Source organism: Candoia aspera, chromosome 3 (genome assembly GCF_035149785.1).
Source record: "Candoia aspera isolate rCanAsp1 chromosome 3, rCanAsp1.hap2, whole genome shotgun sequence".
NCBI classification, from domain to species: domain Eukaryota; kingdom Metazoa; phylum Chordata; class Lepidosauria; order Squamata; family Boidae; genus Candoia; species Candoia aspera.
The window spans coordinates 207,165,265-207,187,873 of record NC_086155.1 but is presented as its reverse complement, the minus strand read 5'-3'; the positions used below and the strand labels follow the sequence as shown (position 1 = coordinate 207,187,873).

Here is a 22,609-nt window from a genome sequence, read left to right as displayed (position 1 = left end):
ACCTTCCAAGTTGGTGAGAAGCTCCTTGGTTGAGAACTGTGTGGACAGACCCATGACCATAGTACCTTTTTAGGAGGGGTGGGCAGAATACACCCAACTGGATTGAAAATTCAGTCTAATTTGATGTTCCCATTCATTGGATGTCTTCAGGTGGATGCTTTAACTTGGATTCCAGCCCTGAGCAGAGGTGGACTCTATGGCTCCAAGCCCCCCTTCCCAATCTAAGATCTGAATTAATATGGAAAATAAATCACAGCCCAGTTGGATGTCCAAATCCATTTGGACTGAATCTTTGAATCAGTGCAGATTTGGGTCATTAAAGTATATGGGAACACACAGGGAAAATCTCTGAATCAGATCAAATTGATTTGAATGTTCAGATCAAAACAGACCAGTTAGCTCCCCACTTTTGAAGGGTGCATGCTTCTCCAGCAGCTTGAAGAAACGATTTGGTGTGCCCGATTTAGTTGGAACTTAAATTCATTTGAATTGGTCCAAATGAATATTCCCACTGGCCAATCATTCAGCTTTCAATGCTTCAAAAGCAGTTTTATGTCAACAATTCATGCTGGGCCGCTGGTGGACAAAAGTTTTCTTTTTCTTTTTAAAGCCTGGGATTGCTAAGAAAGAAAAGAAAGCTAATGAAAGAACCTTAGAGATTATTTTAGAATTGCTTAGCTTGGCTGAGCATCTTTCCATGGTAAATGCAGAGGTGAAGAAAGAAGGATTTCTCTCCCCCCAACCCCAATGCTTATAGAAGAATGTGTGTGGGGAGAGGAAGAAAAAGATCAACAATAAAAAGAATGCAGGATCCCTTCCTTTTCTTCTGAGCCTCCAACTTTGGCCAATATTAAAGAGAAACTCCACAACCCATAACCCACTGGGTCATGGTTTCAGAGATGTTTCCTTACCAGATTCCTCAATGCCTTCAACAATGGCAGAGCTTCTAATGTACTGGAAAAGTTCTTAAAAATTCAGGGAGACATTCAGAGATGTTTCTGCCTTGAAGGTAGCCCATGCTGAACTGTATAGCCCAGTCAAACATCAGGAGTTGACCCCACAACTCTTCCCTGCTACTGTGGGCAAACCAATATAGCAATTTGTATTTATTTTGATGAACTTTGCACCATCACTCAGAGTTCAGGAGCTTTGATGTAGGGAATCTCCTCCTCCTCTTCTTCTTTTCCTTCTCCTGCCCCCTTTTTCTACAGGCATTGGGTGGGTTTCCAGTCCCCTTGCTTTGCATCAGATTCTTGAAAAGGGTGGAGATAGAAGGAAGGAATCTTTCTCCTAACTTTTTCTTAGTAGCATGAAGCTGGAGGCAATTCATGCGGGCATCTTCCCCTGGAGCTGATTTCTCCCCAATTCAAAGCAAAAACCAAACCAGCCTGAGTTTCAGATCAGGACCTTCCTGTCTCCTCAGGAATTTTCTTAAACGTGAGACTGGACAAGCCTCCCTGAAAAGTGTCTTTCTTAATTGCAGTTGTTGTCCTTGATACTACAACACACCTCTTTATCTAGGAACAGCAGTGGAAATAATATCTTCCAGGCAAGCAATGATAGGAATTACAGCAGTTTCTCCCCAATCTGATGCTTTCCAGATGTTGAGAAACTGCAGCTGAAACAGCATACTAAGAATTCCAAGAGCTGCAGTCACTACCAAACATGAGGGGAGCAGTCTGAATTGAAAAACAGAATAAAAGACATCAATGAAGGGATGAGCAGCTTTTGAATGCTTGGAGAACTCGCCCAGCATTTGGGGATGATTGAAGGCCACCACAGGTGAGGACGCTAAGTGGGCAGGACCAGGGTTTTCTAATCCCCCCTGCCCAGTTTTTTGGTTGGGGTGGGGTCCGGTACTCCATTCGTTGATAATTGAACCTAGTGTAGGATGCATGTTACTTCTGTGTGTGGGTTTCCAAGATGGCACGAAACAATGGAACCAGTTCTTGGCAACTGTAGTCAGAGATGATTCTGGGGTCCAAAGAACAGGGGATCCATCCCTGTTTAATGGAAGAAGTAGACAGAGAAGAAAGGCAAAAAGGAAAAACAGGAGAATGAAGGAAAGGAAGACAGTCGAGGTAGGGAATCAAGTTTTAATATAATCCAGTCTCATTTGCACTTCCCAGACAAATGCATTGACTGGAACACAATTATCCTTTGCATTCGCTGAATTACATTTAAAAAGGTCTGTACATTACAGGCAATTCTATAGTGAGCAAAAGGCATATATTAAAGGAAATTGCTTGTAAAAACATGTACACCTTAGGGGAAAAATTGCCTACAAATGTTTGTGCAGACTTTTATGTTTTAATTGTCCTGTTGATGCAGAACAGACTGAAATGATCTTGCAGCTGAATAAAAATGTGAACCTAGTTGAAAATGAAATCATGAGCTGTGTCTACAGCAGGTTGCACTGGGGGTAGCAAGGCAGAATAGACAAAGCAATCATCTCTGGGTGGACAGAAATCTTTGAAGTTTCTGCAGAAAGATGAATTTGAGGCTTGATGCAAATAAGGGCAAGATTTTATGAGTGCAAATCTTTAAAAAACCATGGGATGGGGACAAGTAAGCCTAACTAATCCTCATGCCATGCAAGAACCAAATCAAAACACCTCACCCCACACCCCCTTCCTTTCTGGGAACATGCTGCAAAATAAGATGAGAATTTGCAGTACTTCAGAAACCAAGCATTTGTGGCATGAATCATTAATTTTTCTCTCTTTTTTTTGATGACCCTGAATGACTTGCAAAACCATGGTGAATTATTGAGCTAGTCAATTGCTTTTCACATTCTGTTTAAGAGAACATGTTTCTGGTGGTTGATACAAAAGCTGAAAGAAAGGAGCAGGTGTGTGTACCTGGGATAGGTGTGTCTGTCTTGGGAAGAACTGTTTTGTCTCAGTATGTCCTTGGAGTGCCCAGTCTTCTAAATGTTGAAGAATTTCTTTGTTGCAGAGCCTAGAAAGGAATGTCATCTCAGGACAAAATGTTCTGAAGTGGATTCAGCCAAGACCAAGCAAGAGTTGCATCGTCTTCTAACGGTCCAGAAAGTTGGACCCTGCCTTTTATTTAAAGTACAGATCTTTAAGGAGCTAAGAAGAATATTTCAGTTAAATATGTTTAAAGAGCATCAGCAGTGCTACAGAGTTGGAAGGATGGGCTTCATAGAGACCACTAAAGAAGTAAAGATTCCCATGAGTTGAACTTGATTACTGGTGACTTCATCGACATGTCTATGTTGCTTTCTCCGCAGTGACACAAAATCCCCTTTCTATTGCCTTCTTCTTGACTTTTTTTTCCCAGCTTGCCAGTCTAGCCTACAGCTCTGGGATTTCCTGTGGTCTCCCTTATAAGGATTAACTAGGTCTGGTCCCTGCTTAACTTCAAAATTTGAGTTCTGTGCTACCACCTGCCAAATACTACCAGACCACAAAAGCTGAGAGAGCCAAGGATGAAAAGGTGGGAGTAGAGAAACACTCCTAGTCTTCATAAGTGGTCAGGATAGGGTTCCATGTTGCCCTCTAGATGTCCTTGGATTATAATTCCCATCAGTTTCAGCCAATAAGGCCGATGATGAGAGACGATGCCTAAAAACAACACAAGGAACGCATTTTGTCCATCTTTGCTGGAGAAGCTGGTTTTTCACATAGCAGGATCCCAACTGGAGGTGGTTGTGGATTTCAAACTGCTAGAGCTTTGACATTAGTTCCTTTCCACTGACCCACACACCGACCCACCTTTCCCATCTAGCTCTGATTCCTATCATTCCAGAAATTAACCTTCGAAAGGAATGCCACCAGTTTTCCAAGAACTGCACTTTTTGTCCTTAAACCCTTGGCTACAATACATTTTAGTTTACCAAGTGACCAGGCTCCACAGAGAAATCAGCTGCAGGGCTAATCACAGCTTCAAGACACACTGAACGTCTCTTTCCAAAATATAGGCTAAAGAATCAGTGATAGAGACGACACTAGTGCAGTCTTCAGAAGAAGTGCCTCTCGCCTGATAGACCAGGGGCATAATTTCCTAGGTCCTGGAATACTGAAACGCCTTCGGAGACGTCATGCAACAGGCTCAGTCAAACTTAGTTCAGTCCATGGTTTATAAGGAGGAGTCAAGTGAGTGTTTTTCCAGAACAGAAGTTTATTTTATTTTATTTATTTATTTGTCAAATTTCTCTGCCACCCATCTCATATACAACCACTCTGGGCAGCTTACAGACAATAAAATAGCAATCCATAAAAACAGTACAGTATAAAATCAATACAAATATACATATACCTAAATACAGATAAGGGGACGCGGTGGCGCTGCGGGTTAAACCGTTGAGCTGTCGATCGGAGGGTCGGCAGTTTGAGACCGCGCGGCGGGGTGAACTCCCGTTGTTAATCCCAGCTCCTGCTTACCTAGCAGTTCGAAAACATGCAAATGTGAGTAGATCAATAGGTACCGCTTCGGTGGGAAGGTAACGGCGTTCCGTGAGTCATGCTGGCCACATGACCCGGAAAATGTCTACGGACAACGCCGGCTCCAAGGCTTAGAAACGGAGATGAGCACCGCCCCCTAGAGTCGGACACAACTGGACTTTACGTCAAGGGAAACCTTTACCTTTACCCTAAATACAGATACCAATATAAAAATACAAAAATACAAGGTATAAAATTCAAGATGGTAAAAGGGTCTGGATAGGATCTTGTCCTTGGCAGGATCACGGTGCCAGCCACACCCCATGAATGGCTATCCCCCCTCCCATCCCAAGCAAGGTGGCACAACCATGACTTCACCCCCTTCCAGAAGGCTGGGAGAGTGGGGGCCTGTCTTACCGCCGGGGGTAAGCTGTTCCACAGGGCGGGTGCCAAGGCAGAGAAGGCCCTCCTCCTGGACCCTGCCAATCAGGAATCCCTCATGGACAGGGTCCGTAACATGTCTTCTCTGTGTGATCAGGTGGGACGGGTTGATGCAATGGGGGTGAGGCGGTCCCTCAGGTAACCTGGCCCCACGCCATGTAGGGCTTTAAAGGTGATAACCAACACCTTGAACTGGACCCAGAACCAAACTGGCACCCAATGCAGCTTGCACAGCAGAGGTGTTATATGCGCCATCCTTGGGGCTCCTAAGACTGCTCTCATGGCTGCATTCTGCACCAGCTGCAGCTTCCGGATACTCTTCAAGGGTAGCCCCACATAGAGCACATTGCACTAGTCTATACAGGAGGTGACCAGGCCATGAATGACCGTCTGGAGGGACGGTTACCTTCCTTCCCAATTTTTTTCAAGAAGAGATGGGGCAGTGACTGGAGCAAACATCGTATTTGGTTCTTGACTTAACAGTTGTGTCTGATATTTATCTGTAACTTGCTGGGAACAAATTCACTCAGAAGAACTGTGGGACCATAAGAAGAACCTGGTTGGACCCAACCAAATACAGTTCTTGTCTTTGTGGTACTTCCACGGCAAACTACTGTAGGGTTTGCCCAATATTTCACCGCGCCCAAAATGCACCCTTGCGCCTGTGTAAGCACAGCAACCATTTGCTTATCTATTCCTTGCAGTTTCAGCTAACGTAATAATAATGAAGTCTGTCTGGCTCTTTTTTAGGACTAAATTTCTCCCACATTCCTCTCGGTTTATCCATCTTTTCAGGCTGGAAGTCAACAACTAGTTCAACTGACCACTGGATTGCCAAACAGGTCTGCGTAAAAAAATGGATCTGATCCAAGCAGGGCCCTGGCTTCACCCAGAAAACAACCTCTGTAATTGTATCCGTCCATTTGTTATCCATTTTAATAACCATCGATGCAAGCAATCTGTTGTAGGACCATCACATTTCTGTTTAATGAGTATTGTGGAAATTTTATATTTCTGTTTTTACAACTGATTCTTGTTTTACTCCTGGCCATCTTGGGCTTTAGAAGGGACAAGCCTACTGTCCTCATATTATTTTCCTTCTTGTTTCTCTACCCTTGAATTTCCCACCTGGCTTTTCTGCTGTTATTCCAATGCATCCTCAACCTTACTGGATCTTTCCCCACTGCTGAACAAATGAAGTCTCTCAGATAGAGCTCAGCTAAGATTGATCTTTACTTGACAACAGGTGTACATTGTTTGAAAGACTTCCTGTTTACAAACCTCAAGACTTTTGTTAAGTCCTTGGAAGTACTGAGAATCTAGCATTTTTCTGAAGCACTGTTAAAGTTCACCTGTCATTGTTTTTATGACTTCCTCTCCTTTGTTTGCATTGTCCTATTGAGATGCATAAAAATCTATGTGGTATTGAGAGGGGTGTAGCAGGTAAAGAGAATTCTCCTAATTCTGGAATTTAAAATAAGGCATCATTGCAATAGGAGAGAGTATCTGTAGCTCAGGGCTGAACTGTGGAGTCCTGGGTGCTCTCTGAGCTTGGCGGTTTGCTTGCAGACGTTTCATGACCTGACTAGGTAACATCATCAGTGCTGGTGAGTGTGGGGTTTGATCCCTGTTTATATACAGCAGCTTTCCTTAACTGTAGACAGGCTTCACCCCAAAGAAACTGCAGTAGAATTAGTTGGAATTAGGATTGCTGTGGAGCTAGGCCTGGGAGCCATAACCATTGCAGTATGAAGTCCTTCTCTTCAGCATTTCAGCCTGCCTTTGTTTTTCTACACTGCCTCTTCTGAGCCTGCTCAGACCTCATGGGATCCTGTGGAATCTGCTTATTTATCTAGGGATATCAGATCATGGTTAAAAGGCTGGCCTGGGCCTGAAAAGATCCAGTTCAAGTCTCTACTTGGCTAGACAACTCAGAGCACAATTTAGGGCTAGTCTCTCTCAAGCCAGCTGTGAGGATAAAAGAATTCACTTCCCACCTCCTCCCCACCCCCATTTCCCACCCTTTTGATCCCAGAGTGCTAGCAGCAGCTAAATACCACAATGTATCAATCCGCAAAATATTTGTTGCTCTCCTAGCAGTGCTCTCTGAGTGGTCTCCACTCCACTTCTCTTGCCTCACCTTGAAGGACATCCCTTCCTGTGAACATTGACATTTTCTTTGGCCTCCCATTGCCTGCCTTTTCTGCAAATCTGGTGGACCATGGCTGTTTGGGTTACTGAGGCATCTCCTGGCCTAAATGGTAGGGATACGAAAGGCAGTTGGAAGAGGCAAGATCAAACTTTCCCCCTGGAGAATTTGTTGCGTGGAGGGCTGGTTTAGACGACCTTCAAGGTGTCTTCCAACCTGATGGTTCTGGAGGGGGAACAGTGGTGAAAGAATCGGCAGAGGGCCAAGAGAGCTGATGACGTTCTCCTTGCTTCTTCCCTGGGAGTTTGGATCTGGCCCAACGCCACCTCAGGGACCGGAGTGTTTGCATTCCACCTCTCTGGGCCGTGGTTGACAATAGCAGGGCTGGGCGCATCTCCTCCCTGGCAGTGCTCGTAAAGCAGTTCTGGGTTTCTGAAAGGGGGAATTAAAGGATCAAGCGAGCCCTTAGACAGGGCGTGTGATCACACAGGAAAGGCTTCTCAGAGATTTGGAGGAAGCTTGCCTTCTTCCAAATCTCCCAGGCAGAGCATCCCCTCTCCTCCCTCTGGACTTACACAACGCCACGTGCTTGCATCCTTCGTGAGTCTGAACCCTCCCAGTTTTAGCCACATTGGTGGTGAGAAGAAGAGCGGCCAAAGATCGATGGGAGGCAAAAAATAAATCCGGGCTAGTCTTCGAGCCTAGCAAATCTCCGGGTCCACCTGGCATAGGGATTAGGTTCAGCCCAAATCGTCCTGCACTGATGGGTCCGAGACCTTAACCACTACACCACGCTGTCTCCCAAACTTCTCTGTCATTCCAAGGGACCCTGCCTTTATTGGAAAAGCGGTGAGTGGGGAGAGATGTGTGGAACAAGAATGTGGAAGGCCGGTGTGTGATGTGGTAGTGAAGGTGTTGGAAAGGGGGGGGGGACCCAGGTTTTGGCCGCTCCTCAGGCATGGGAGCTCTGAGGGACTTGGGGCCAGTCCCTCCCTCTTAGCCTAGCCTACCTCGCAGGGTTGTGGAGGTAGCCAATGCTAGATACAGAGTTTTGAACTCTTAAATAGAAAGACTGATAGATGATAGATAGAGAAAGGGAGAGAAGAGATAGACAGATGAACCATGGGCCAAATATCTCAACATGCAGCTGCATTGGGTGATTCTGCCTCCCAGCCCCAGAAGCAAATCCCCTTGCAGCTGATAGCTGCAAGATCTGCATTGGCATTTGAGAAATAATCCCTCCCTTTAATGGCACACTCCAATTTGCTCTATTCCTGAACATGTGCAAAATACCAAGCATTTAGTTTGCAAACACACCCCTTGCTGAACCATGGGCATGAGCAAGGCTGAATTCCCCAAATTCCCAATTTAAGAGCTGCAGGGATTCATTCCTAACCACAATGATGATAAAGTAGGGAATGTGCCTGGTGATGTTGTAATGCAAGAAAAGGATGGAGGTTGCATCACAACGTCACAACCCACTTGGTCACTTTCCCTCATATTTGCCCTGCGGGTGTCTATCTTAAGTGGTTGATACTAACACATCTCTCGTTTGGGAGAAGGGCCTTACTGGAAATCACTGCCAAGGTGATGGTCAACCCCAAATAAGTCATGTGAATTTGCTACCTAGGTTGTAGAACGTTTTAGAAAATAATCTTTCAAAAGTATTTTTGGTGGGTTGTATCTCTAGGCCACACTGAGGTCCCTCACTCTCACAACCTCTTATTTTACCATTAGTTGCCTGAAGGTCTATGAACTCCTAGTTACTCTTGGGAAACTTGGATTCCAAGTTCTTGGATAGGCCTGTTGTTCAATGTCCTTTGACCTGGTTGTAACATGACCCTACAACCTAGACCAGCGTTTCTCAACCTTGGCCGCTTGAAGATGTGTGGACTTCAACTCCCAGAATTCCCCAGCCAGCATGGCCAAGGTCGAGAAACACTGGCTCTGCTAATGGTGGCCCAGTTTGATTCCTATAGAAACCAGCTTCTCGTCGGCCAGAACCAAATTACAGAGGGTATCCATACAGAAGATGCATTGCTAGGATGTCGGACACCTTAACCACATGAGCACCAACGCTCGGTTGACAATTCCCTTCTGCAGGCAAGGTCGCCCCAGGTAGCTCCCACTTCCCTAATAACAGACAATAAGTAATTGAATCCCATGATTGCTTTACAACAGATCAATGCATTGAAGTCCTAGTGGTGTACCTTGGTTGGAAATTTAGATTCTGCTTTTCTTTGGCCCAGCTACATGGCCCCCCACCGCCTTGCCCCTCACAGTAGACTGCCCAGAACAATGCCAGCAAAGCTGATGAGAACCGCCATCGCCATCTGGGCACTGTTGGTTTGGAAGACAGAGGTGCCGCCAGCATTGCAGAGGTCGGTGGAACAGCACGAGATATTCCTTTTGCCCACGGATATGTCCTTGTAGTACATACTGCATGATGAAACACATTCCTTAGAGATGATATTGAGGAACCCCACCATATCTGGAAAGAAGATTGGCATGGCTGTTGATGATGCCCAGAAAGAACACAGGCCATGGGACCCCCATCCATCCCACCCTACGGGGTAAGGGGGATGGTGCCAGGCAAAGATGTGAGAAAAGTTTTTCTAATGAATGGAGCAGGCTAAATCCAACGGAAACATTAGGAATGTGCTTTAGCCTTGAAACTAGCTTTTCATTTCCATTTATGGCAAGCTCATCTGACCATTCCCTTGACGACGCATGTCAGATGTCCCCGAAGAATGTACCCCCCTTCCTGCATCTGGCACCCCTAAATTGCTCCCTCCCGCTTTCCCACTGACCTGCTTATTTTCTTTACTAAGACAATTGCTTTCTTTGAAGTAGGTAGCAGAAGGGGCAGGAAGCAACCCGAGCGATCTATTGGTCATTAGTGTGCATGCACCACCTTTCCCTTCGCCTTTTCTGAAATGTATAAGTACTAGTGCACTCCTTTTGTTGGCAGAGGGAAAAACTCACAATCATTTTGCAAGTCCCCCCCCCGTACGTACTGAATCAGCTGGATCAATAAATACTGCAATTTGCCTTGATTATTTTTGCTTTGAGTCCTGTGCTGATTCCACAAAGGCATCCCTCTGGAAGATGGGCAACAGTAACTCCCCAGCAGTTATATTAAGGCAGAAGGGTGGGGGCAGGATTGTAAACCCAGAGGAAGAAGAGGTTTGAGGCCCACAACCTTTTGTCCCACAGGCTCAGCCCTGCCATTATGGACACATACAAATATTTATACATCATATTCTCTATTAGACTCCTATATCCAAGGGGCAAGGCCAGATCAGTTGTTTCTGAGCAGAAATTACAAGGGTAAATAATCTAACAATGATACAATCTGCTAAAGTATTTTCCCAAAAGCTGATTGCAGATGCCGTACAGATTCAGAAGAAAGTGTCTTGGATGCTCTGGATGGGGGAACCAAGCTGGTCAGGCAAATTTTACTTGTCTTTGAAGTTCTCCTCTGATATTGGATGAGTCAGGAAAGGGATGTGGTTGAAGAAGAGGAGGAAAAGGAAGAAGAGGAAGAGGGAGGAAGGGAGGGAGGAAGAAGAATGGAAGAAGGAGGAGGAGGAAGAGGAAGAGGTGAAGAAGAGGAAGAAGAATGGAAGAAGGAGGATGAGAAAGAGAAAGAGAAGAGGAAGGGAAGGAGGAGGAAGAGGAAGAGGAAGAAGTAGGGAAGAAGGAGGAGGAGGAAGAAGTGAAGAAGGAAGAAGAAGAGGAAGAAGGGAAGAAGGAGGAGGAGAAAGAGGAAGAGGAGGAAGAGGAAGAAGGGAAGAAGGAGGAGAAAGAAGAAGAGGAAGAGAAGGAGGAGGAGGAAGAGGATAAGGAAGAGGAAGAGGAGGACAGCAGCAACAAGGGGATATCAACACTGGACCATCGATCTGCAGTGGGTTATGTGAGTGTAGGTGGATATAGTGCAAATATCCCCTAAATGTGGAGCTGGCAACATGGAGCCTCTGAATGCTTTGGACCACAGTTCCATAATCGCAGACCCTGAACTCCGTCAGACCATTTGTCCAGCCAGATCCTTGTTCCCTCCATGATGGGTAGCCAACCTTTTGGGGCGGGGGCCTCTGCTTTCTCGTCCAGAGCCATAGCAGGCTGGGGTGGGCTGTACTCATGCCATATGACTGGGGGCAGGATGCAGAGATTTGGGGTCAGTTTTTAAAGACATTTCTAATGTCTATGTAATGTGCCTCCCAGCATCAAAAAACACCTTTCTTCTTTGGGTTTTGATCCCAAAGCGGTGCCAATGACGGTAACCTTTCATTTTTTTGCAGGATACAAGCAAGAGAAAAATGCCACAGAAAGCTGAGAGAGAGAGAGAGCCCCATTGCAGCTTGGCTTACTGATCACATCTGTTTTGCACGCTTTTGCCTTCTCCTTGCAGGTTACCGCTGTGTTGCAGTTGTCCATGTTGAACTCTGCATTGCAGGTGTAACACCTGAGTGAGCCATCTGCAAGGGAAGACATGATTTTATGGGAAGAAGAAAGAGGGCAGGGAAGTCAGCCTTCCTTGGCTAAAAGGGTGATGAACAGGAACAAGGTTCCCCCACTATTTTAACCCGTATCACCTGTATCATACTAACAGTCTCAATATATAATCGCCCGGAGTCACCGCGTGTGAGTTGGGTGGTCTTATAAATCTGTTTAATAAATAAACAAATAATAACATCATTTCTCATACAAGCCCCAAATAAAGAAGCTGACAAAGCACTGCAAATATTAAGCTTGCTAAAGGTAACCCCATGGGAAAAGGCAAACTGCAGAAAACAGGAAAGAGAATTGTGGTCAGGAAAGTTGGTGGAATAGAAACCCATGCGGTCAATATACTGTAGATAAGCTTAGGCGTCAAGGTTGTGTATGTAATGTTAAACATGTTAAATAATGCTGATTGTTATAAAATATGTATGAGAAGGAGCAGAAATAGCAGTTGGCAGACCACCATATAAGGAAAGGTCAAGTTGTGACTCTAAGGCAGCCTTTCTCAACCTTTCGGCCCTGAAGGAACCCTTGAAATATTTCTCAGACCTGGGGGAACCCCTGCACCCCTTTCAGGCTCAAACATAGCCCGGAAGTTACAAAATGATTATATTCGTTTCCTGGGTAGGCCTGTCTATATGCATTCACAGTGTTCTTAAACTAAAAATAAAGAAGGAAACTTGCCTCTTTAAGGTGAAGTTGCCCAAATTTGAAATAATTTCTTAAATAAATTGTGATCTCCCAGGGAACCCCTAGGGACCTCTCACGGAACCCGAGGGTGCCACAGAACCCTGGTGGAGAAACCCTGCTCTAAGGAATGTGGTCTATGGCAAATATACCCCGAAAAGTCTGCTGAACTGTAAGGAGAACACACAAGCTTTGAGAGAGATCTCCTTGTGTCCTTTTCCCGCACAGAATAAAGCTTGGCTTCAATCTCCACCTCGGTCTGTCTCTTTGAGCGTTTTGAGCCCCGGGATTGAACCCAGATTTGGGCTGGGACAATAAGGGAGGAATTCATTTAGCAGCTGCCCTCAGCCAAGAGCAGCTGTTTCTTGCTGTCAGAAACGAACTCCAGGAGGGATTTTTAAGCAAACAAACACAAAACAACCACAATTTATGCTGGAGTTTCATGCCATAAAAATGGGAAGAGTGACCCCTTCCTTTTGTATTAGCCTAGTTTGGTGCTTTAGTTGTGCAATGTGTGTTCCAGTCTTCACTGTGTTCGGCTTTGGGGAAGTTCAGAAAGATCCATGCTTCCCGGTTTTATAGCAAGGGGAGACCTGATGCCAGGAGGAAGTCATGCTCATCCAGGTGGCGCATGAATTGCCTGGGAGCAACAGAGGCAAAGGGCAATAAAAGAGACAGATGCATTGAGCCGTAGGTTTAACCCTGCCCTCCCACTCAATATCGCACGGGACGTCTTTTAAATCTCTGGCTTTAACAAGGATAATGTTTGGTTTTTTGCAAGATGCATGTCCAAAACCACAGAGTTGGAAAGGGCCTTACGGGTCATTTAGTTGAGCCCCCTGCTCAATGCAGGATGTACTAGGTTATCCCTGACAAATTTATTTATTTATTTATTTAATTTCTATCCCACCTTTATTATTATTTTTTTATAAATAACTCAAGGCAGTGAAGATACCTAATATTCCTTCCTCCTCTTTTCCCCACAACAACCCTGGGCTGAGAGATTGTGACTGGCCCAAGGTCACCCAGCCGGCATTTGATCAACCAGCATTTAATTTTTATTAAAAATGAGAACAGGGGAAAACTGACAAGGTTGTACTGAATGGAAAAGTCAAACTGGCTGAGGGAACAACCATCATTCCATGAATGCACTTTCTTAAACCTACAATCAGGGCACCACTACGATAGCCAGTGAAGTCAATTGGCAGAACTTCCAACTGAATTGAATTTAAATTCAATTTAATTCCTAGAATTTTTTTAAAAATCCAAACAGAGGGCAGCAAAAATAAAAAAGTCACCATAATTATTGCTTGCCAGCCCCAAACAGGCCAGCAACAGCAGAACACAAGCTGGCTGTTCTGTTTTTTGCTGGCAAGCAAGGGAGGAGCACATGCCCAGACACCAGGAGAGTACATGTGCAATGAAATCACTTCACAAGCACCACCTGGCAGCAATATTGCAATGCAGGCAACTGAAGGTGGAGCTTGTCTAGTGATGTCAGTGAGGGGAGTGGCTTTCCATAACTTGACCCACATAGCTGCAGATTCTCCTGTCCACAATATTCAATTGCGGTCTGCTTTAATGGCTGTCCCTAGTGAGTGGCAGATGAAGTAGCTACTTTTCCAAGGCTTTTGCTGTTTTCAGAATCTTGACATCCACTGAAAAATATGGATTTCTTGGAATAAACTGATTCTATTTCCTTTCTCCACTCAATTATATGCCCTATCACATTGCCAAATCAAAGCAAGACAGGACTTCTCTTTCCCCACCTGCATGCTGGCAGGATCGGGAGCTTTGAACTCTGAGCATTTCAGCCACCCTGACCACTGCTGAGAGCTGGTCTACATATCTGGAAGGCACCAGATGGGAGAAGGTTAGTGATGGCCTTGGAAGTTTAGGGAACCTGGGTGAGTCAGTGCCCCTCCCCCATTAAAAAAAAAACAATTTAACAGCCAGATACATCCAATTTTATTCTAAGATTGGTCACCACGGAAGTACAGTGATCACAATTCATCGATGAAAGCCAGCAATGAAAAGTCAAACTCTCCTTATCTTCCTGTTAGGCTTCCTCCTATCTTCAGGCAAGCTTCCTTGCAGAGACATCGGTGAGCATAATGCCTGCCTGATGTTTTCAAAACACTTCTCAGGTTTTGTTTTTACAGGCACCTAAAAAACACAGGTTGAGCATTCCCTAGAAACAGCGCTAAGCTTGTTTTTTTAAATGTGGGCTTAGCGCTCTTTTGAAAGAGCACTACAGCTGTGTTTTAAAACGGGCCCAGCTCTCTTTGGAAGGAGTGCTAGCAACATGTTGCACAGAAGGTTGATTCAAACCAGGAAAGCGAACCAAGTTTTGCCACCTGTGTGTTGTTGGTTCTGTCAATGCTGGGTGAATTACAGGTTTCCTCTGACTCTGCCAACCAAGGGTTTCATGTGGTATACCCTAGACTGCTTTTCTATACGATTTTGCATATTCTATGGGCTATCTCAGGTGCAATGGGCCACAGGCACTCACCTTGCAGGACTTGTTGAGTCAGACCTTGCCTGCTATCCATTGCTTCCTTTCTACTTCACCCTGTACCCCCTTCTAATGCAAATAAGCTAAGTGACAGACCACAGTCAAGAAGGAAGGGTGCAAGGTGAAGCAGAAGGGAATGCTCTGATGCTCCGAAAAACCTGTCTTCTGTGCCTGTGACTAGTCTGGCGCTCTTTTGAAAGTGTCTCCAAATCACTCAGCTGTCAGGTCACCGGTGTGGACTTGACACACAGAGTGAGGTGGAAGGGACTGGAGGGGGTTTCAGGAAATTTCCTAATCCACTTTCTGAATAACTACATATAAGATGAAAGTAAGTTTATAAGCAAGCAAAGTTCCCTTCCAGGAGAGCCATTTTGTGACAGTGCTTCAAGCGTGTGCCCACTGGCACTACAATGTTGCCAGCCCCATCCCCTCCTTCTCCAGTCATGAGTCAACCCTTCATCTCCTCTAGATATGCTCTCCCATTACAAAGATAAAGATTAGCCTCAGCAGGATGAGAGAAGTTCCTAGAGAGAGGTGCCCAGAATAAGCACAAGACGCACATAAGGAAAGCGAAGCGGGGATCTGGTGAAGCTAAATTTCCCAAGGAAAACATTGCTGAAATGGAGAAATTGGAAGACTCACTTGGCTGTACAAACAGGACTGCAGCCAACAGGAGGATCAGAACGGCTTTCATTATGGGTGGCTGAATCTGTTCTGCAGAGAATGGGACATCGTCTCTCCACCTTGCTTGATAGGCTCTGGAAAATAACTGTTGGACCATGCGTGGTTGGAAGGACTGTCTAGAGTTCCAGTGGGTCCTTTCCATCACTCCCAGCATTTCTGTAACTCCTTTTCAAACATGTTTTGTGAACTGATGCTTCCCTGGCCTTGTCTGAAATGTCAGAGCTTTTAGGCAAGCGTAAACTAGCAGAACTAAGGAACTATAGAGGGTCTTCTCCCTCCTCAAACAGGATGGGTGGAATTTCTCCAGCTCAGCTCTTTAGATGATAGATTCCCTTTCTCAGTCAAACCCACTCTGTCATCTTCAGCTTAACCTGGTCCATTAATTTTAACTCATGAAGATGGTGGCTCTCTGAATTCAGTAAATGAGTATTATGAAGAGGTGGGAGAAGACCTGAGGGCCCCTAAATCTGAAAGTTATTTCCTCAACCAATTGAAACCTCAACAAGGGAAAAGTCCATAGAATTGTTGTTACTGCAGTTCTGTCAGGAAACAGTAGCTAAGAAATCAAAAGTCAGGGTCACTTAGTCCCAGGATCAGACACTTATTTTGGGCGACTACTCAAGAATTAGCAGACCTGAGTTGCAAAATTCTGAGTAACCACTAGATGGTGGCAAAAAGATGCAGCAAACTTTGACATTTTGCTGCCATCTACTGGCCATCTGTATTGTTGCAACCCAGATTCAGTGGTCCTACTTCATTCCGATTCCACACCAACTCCTATCCAGAACAAACCATGGTCCTGCAACTCTACTTATGCCAGGGTTCCAATCCCAACATAAGATCTCATGAGAAAAAAAAAATCTGTTGTAATTCTGAATCTGCTTTTTCTACACTTCTGTAGGATTCCCTACTCCTGGAATTGTCTACCATGCCTTCTAATCTGCCCTCCCTTTCTTTTTAGCATTGCTATTTTTTAAAAAAGAAGAAAAATTGTAACATTCAGTTTAAAGGATAATCCTATAAAGGCTATTGAGAATTTTGTAATTTTTTGATAGGTTGATGGGAGTTGATGTTTCGGTGGGAGGGAGGGATGGTAATTGATTGGTGTGTTTAAGCTTCTTTTAATTGCTTTTATTAAATTCCTTTACTTTTTTCTTGCTACCTGATATTATAACCAGAAAAAGCAGTGTGTGTGTGTGTGTGTATAATCTGAACATTTATTCACATATACTTGCGTACAAATATGAATGAGTATTCATTACATTATTCTTTGGGGTAAGCAATATTACCTTGTTTGTTAATTGTTCAAAGGCACAGATAAAATAAAAAACAGATAAGGCCTTGAAACAAAAATAAATGAAAAGAACAATATATAATAAACCCTTTTGCTTTACCATTCCATTCACTGGAATATAGATGGAATGTCTTTCACTGAAGTTCATATAGCTCCAATCTCATTATGGGTTGTTTCATCCAAAACATTAACCCCCAAATCAAGGTTAACAAGACACAATCGCCGTGTTCCCATAATGCAGTCTGCCTAAACAAATAAAGCAATGTCTGAGTTTCTCCTAATATCCTGAACCACAGACTACTAATCTAGCATGTTGTGTGGATTCAGCCAGTGAATTTCCACCTAATACTGAAGTGGAGAACTTGGTGCCCCAGTTGTTATTGACTGACAGCTTGTGGCAGATCCAACTAGCATGGCCAGAGGGAGGGATGCTGGGCTCTGTAACTCAGCAACACAGCTGGTTCCCCATCCTTGATCTTGGTTGTATCTATCACCAAGAGTAGCAAGTTCTCCAAAGCTTTGATGCAGGTTCCTGCAGTTGAATAAATGCATAACTCATTTGACATTTATTGTGTTTGCAGTTCATACAACAATGTCTTATATGGAAGCCTGGTAGTATTCCAGGCAGATTGTCAATAGATGGGATGGGATCCAGATAAGGAAGTTCCTAAGGTATCCTCAGCCAATTTAACTCACTGAGACTCAGAAGAGGAATAGGGAATTTCTAAAAGAAGATGGACTATCCTTCTGGATGTTCTCAGTATCTGCAGACCCATTAACTGGAAAGACAAGGCACTCAGCCCAGGACTATCAAGATGGGAAAGCAAAGGCTCTACAAATGAGCCACGGACAACTCTGGGAAACTTACTGAACATTCATTCGATTCTGGAGAGACTTGTAGGAGAAGACTTCTTGGACTTTGGCTCTACCAGCTTTCTGACATCAGGGCTGAGTGAAGCATCACAAACGCTGCTTCTTGAATCATCCACTCTCAGGAGATATATAGGAAAGAGCTGATGGCTAACCATGGAGACCTCCCCATGTTGTCCTGCCCAGATAATGGATTCCTCTGCTCTTCCAACAACCCAAGAAGTGGAATGATTTTCTAAAGGTGCCGTTCACTGGGAAGAACAGTAAGATCAGAGCTACCACAACATGATAACTAAAGCAGACTTTTTAAGGCTGTTGAATTAGACTGTTGATATGTCCACCTGGTCTTGTCTGTTCTGACTAGGAACGCCTCTCCAGGGCATCTGAGAGAGAAAGGATTTCCCATCATGATGGAAGCCAAAACAATGTGTTCTGTTCCTCCTAGGTCTGCCACTGAGATTCATTTGTCTTGAGATATCAAAGAATGAGCCCATGAATGTCTGGAGAGTCATTCCTGTTTCCTGTGTAAATAAAATTCCTAACCTGAGCCCCATCACCAACCTGCTGTACAGAGTCCTTGATGCTTTGATTGCTCTTCTGCGTGTGGTGGATTGCTTTTTCCTGAGTAGACCTATTGCTCTTCCCCAGGACTGCCATCTTTTGAATGGGTCATTGTTGGTATGACCTTAGCCATTGCCAGCTCAACAAACATCTGCAGCTGATGACATCTGTGATTTCTGCTTGGAATTGCTATGAGATGCAACCAAGAAGACTGAGTTGGTTATTCTTCTTATTGGCCTGGTAAGTTGTCAGTCCTGAACTTCTGCCCATAACAAACCCCAGAAGCAGAGGCCTAGGACCAGATGTGAACTACACCAGCAATTCCATATTCTCTTGGAAGATTTCCAGATCATAAGAGATGGTCCAACAATACATGTTTCAGGAGCTCTTAACTGGGAGCACATGGAGCTTAGCTGAAAAGTTATTCTTGAAAGCTTAAAAACCTTGTTTCATCAGGGAAAGACCAGAGCCAACAAATATATTTCAGTCCAGATATGGATCCTTGCTGATTTTATGTGATTTTTAAGTGGAGATAATGTTAAAGACATAGCTTAATTCCTGGTGGATTGAAGCTACCTGTGTAGCTTTCTTGGCAACAATAGAGAAGGGATTTGCCACTGCCTAAGTGATTACCAAGAATTGACACCAACTTGATGGTATATATTCATCAGTCTTCTGATTTTTTTTTTACTTCCTCTTGTAAGCTATGGCCTTGGGAATTCTGGTGGTTTCCCATTCAAGTATGAATCAGGTCTAATTCTGTTCAGCTTTCTGACATCAGCCAAAGTCAGTTAGCGTTGGGTCCAGGAAGAATATTGGGGATAACCATTTTAGTGTCTGAAAGTAGCAAGGATTTTCTGTCTCTCCCTCTGGCTGAGGTAATTGGTCTAAGCACTAAAGCACATGTTTGAATGAGCCTGAACCCCCCCTTAGCTTCTGAGTGTCAAGGCTGGACATCCAGCGGGAACTCTGAGATTCTTCCAGTAGAGCCATCTTACAGTCTCCCAAGCTATCTGGAGCTTTCTGGGCTTCCGGACTTGACCAACAAAAGCCATCTGCTGTTCTAGAATGTCTAGAATTCTTCTTTGCTACCTTGACACTAGCTCATGTGGTTTCTATGGTGATCTTCCCAACAACGTGTTTTCAAAGCCAGCCAAAGTATCTGGGTAGGGATTTCATAGATGTTGCATCACTGAAGGGATATCTGTTGTCAGTCGGTCTCAAGTATAAGCAATTCAGGCTGGCTTCTGGAACAGGACATGGTTTCTCATTTTATAACTCATGGAACGATTACAAGAATTGGTGCGCCTTAGCTTGGAATGAAGGTGGATAGTGGGAAATAAGAGATAAGTATCTAAAGTCATGCATGGCATAAGTAAGTTGAAAAGAGAGAAGGTTTCCTCTCTTCCTCTCAATATTAGGACATTCAGTGAAACTAAAATAAGAAGGCTTAGGACTGGCAGCAGGAAATCATCATCTTCATCTTCATCATCTACATTTGTATTCTGCCAAATCATCTAGATTCAGGGTGGCTTGCAAAAAACGAAACTGCCATTTTCCATGGTAAGAATGTTAACTTACAGCCTTAAATAACATCATAACACAATGATGTTATAAACAAATCGGGACCAAAAATAACAATTACAACATGCACTCATTAAAGCACAAAATACCAGTGGCAAACAGTCATAACTCAAAGACCCGGAAGAGTTCAGAAATGCTTTTTCATACAGCCTCAGGCTCTTCTGAGGTTCTTATCATCACCAACCCCAAATTACAGATTTTTTCAGGCCTAAATCTGGTCATGTTTGGCTGAAGGAACCATGATATCTCATAAAAATGATTTCTGAGATCCTACTGCTAATGAAAGCAATCAGTCCCGAAGGAGGACAATTGGCAAATGGCTTCTACAGAAAATAAGATTTTCCGTTTGGGAAGGGAGTTACCATTAATTTGCTTCAGAATCTATTCTGAGAATAAATTCCAGGGGGCTTCCCTGTTTTCATCCATTGAATGAAAGGGAAAGATTAGAGTGTTCCTAAAGTATCCATTGAGGAAAGCTTCCTTCCAGGATGCTTAATGGACACATCCACACAACTGGCAACAGGGTGAAAGTGGTTGGCCATTTGGTCTATCCCATCTTTGCAATGTCATTTGGCTTCCGTATTGCTTTCTTGACAATGCTGCAAAAATGTTTCCCATCATCTTCTTCCTGGTTGTGTTTTGGACTTCTAGAAGCAAGGAACAGTATTAGAACAACATCTGTAAAGAATGAAGATGGAAACAGACTTGGAAGAAGAAGGAGATTTTTCAAAGATCTCTGAACTCAGAAGGAGGTTGCAACCTTGAATTGGTTTGCTAAAGGACGCCAGTGGACAGATAGTAACTGATTCAAACAAGATTAAACAAAGTGGGAAGGTACATACTGAAGCACTGTACAGCAGATATGTCAACATCCAAGATAACTTAGAAGATGTTGCCTAGTTACAAGAACCTCTAGCACTAGAAGATGAAGTTGGATCAGCACTCTGGTCATTACCAAGTCAGAAGGCTACAGGAACTGAGGGACTACCACTGAAATATGGCCAGCAACAGAAAAAGAATCAGTCAAGGTTCTAACCAAGCTAGGCCAGAAATTTTGGAGAACAACACAGTGGCCAACCTATTGGAAGAGGTCAGTCTACATTCCAATACCAAAAAAAAAGGAGACCTAACAGAGTGTGCTACCTATCTTACAACATCCTTAATTTCACATGCTAGAAAATAATGTTTAGGATCAACCAATGCAGATTAGAGCCCTAGATGGAAAAAGATACCAGATGTTCAAGCTGGCTTTAAAAAAGGCTGAGGAACTTGAGGCATTATTGCTGATAATTGAGAAATACCCAAAAAATGTCACTGTGTGCTTCATTGATTTTAGAAGGGTCTTTGGTTATGTTGACCATGTCAAGCTGTGGAATGTGCTCAATAAAATGGGAATCCCAGAACATCTCATTGTCCTTATGAGAAACTTATATACAGGTCAGGAAGCCACAGTCCACTTGTTGTTGTTGTTGTTCAGTCTTTAAGTCGTGTCTGACTCTTTGTGACCCCATGGACCATAGACTGGCTCCGGGTTGGCAAAGGAGTGCAACAAGGCTGCATCCTCTCCCCTTATTTATTCAACCTATATGTGAAATATATATTAAGGGAAGCTGGCTTGGAAGAAGATGAGCGTGGTTTTAAAACTGGAGGAAGAAACATCCATTACCTGCACTATGCTGATGACACTGCCCTGATAGCTGAAAATGCAAAGGATCTGCAAGCTCTAGTGACAAAAGTTAAGGAGCACAGTGAAAAAATGGGACTAAAATTAAAAATAAAGAAAACTAAAATACTGACAGCAGGTAGAACAACCAGCCTTAGAATTGGCAATGAACCTATCAAAGTGGAGGAGAGCTTCTGCCTTTTAGGATCAACCACCAACAGGAAAGGAACAAGCAGTCAAGAAATATGCCACAGACTGGCACTTGACGGAGCAGCCGTGAAGAAGGCCTTGGAAAAGATCTTCAGATGCCGTGATGGGTCTATACTTACAAAGGTCAGAATTGTGCAAGCAGTGATATTCCTTGTGACAGTCTATGGAAGCCAAAGTTGGACTTTGAAGAAACAGGATAGGAAGTGTATTGACGCTTTTGAACTCTGCTTTTGGAGAAGACTCCTGAGAAGACCATGGACAGCCAAGAAAACAAACCAATGGATCATCAAACGAATCGACCCGGAGTTCTTACTCGAGACACCAGTGACCAGACCCAAAATATCCTATTTCAGACACATTATGTGAAGATGGAGTTCTCCGGAGAAGGAAAGAGAAGAAGAGGATGAACAGCAGCAAGGTAGATGGACTCTAATAATAGCAAAAAGGATAATCTTCAGGAAATGGAAAAATATAATCCCAGATATAAAGAAGTGGATTTCAGAGATATGTGACTTAGCAATTTCAGAGAATATTATATATTCAGTTAATCAGAACTTATGACATTATCTTTCCCTTTGGGAAAAAATCTTGGACAGGCTTAGCCAGCATTGAAAGCTTTGGGTGTTTTTTTGAAAACACGTAGAGGAGCAGGTGAACACAGGATATAACTGTAATCACAGCTTTTGGTTTGTTCTTTTTAAGAATTTTTGTTTTTTATAATGTTTTTCTTTGAGTATTTGTGTATGGCAAGTCGCTCATTTTTATTTTATTGTGCATTATTTTATGTTTCTTTGTCTGAACATGGAATGATAAACCCCATAAAAAAACACAACAAACCTGTTTCTACAAGTGTTTGGGGACATTGGCCAGAGTGCAGAGAAGCACCTGCGTGTGGGATGAATGCTTGTTACTTGATGATCTATGGCACCATGGTTTTAAGATGTCAATATTATTGTGACTGACTGTATTGATTTGTTTGACATTTTGACAATTTTTGATACATGGTGGATTATTATATGAGAACCAGTTTGGTGTAATG

General features: G+C 43.7%; 2 protein-coding genes across 2 annotated transcripts in view; one reads left to right on the top strand and one right to left on the bottom strand.

Annotated features, from left to right (window-relative positions):
- The window catches only part of LOC134494512 (lymphocyte antigen 6E-like), a 120,398-nt gene extending 98,414 nt beyond the window's left edge, over window positions 1-21,984 (top strand). The window contains exon 4 of the transcript XR_010067681.1: window positions 21,973-21,984. The gene's annotated coding sequence lies outside the window, so the exon portion shown is untranslated. The remainder of the gene's footprint in view (window positions 1-21,972) is intronic.
- On the bottom strand, window positions 9,276-15,398 carry PSCA (prostate stem cell antigen). The gene is made up of 3 exons (XM_063300286.1): window positions 15,347-15,398; window positions 11,370-11,477; window positions 9,276-9,490 (listed from the first exon to the last, which is right to left on the bottom strand). Exons 1-3 carry the CDS (start codon window positions 15,396-15,398, stop codon window positions 9,276-9,278), a joined length of 375 nt encoding a protein of 124 aa, XP_063156356.1.
- Window positions 21,985-22,609: the final 625 nt, after the last annotated feature.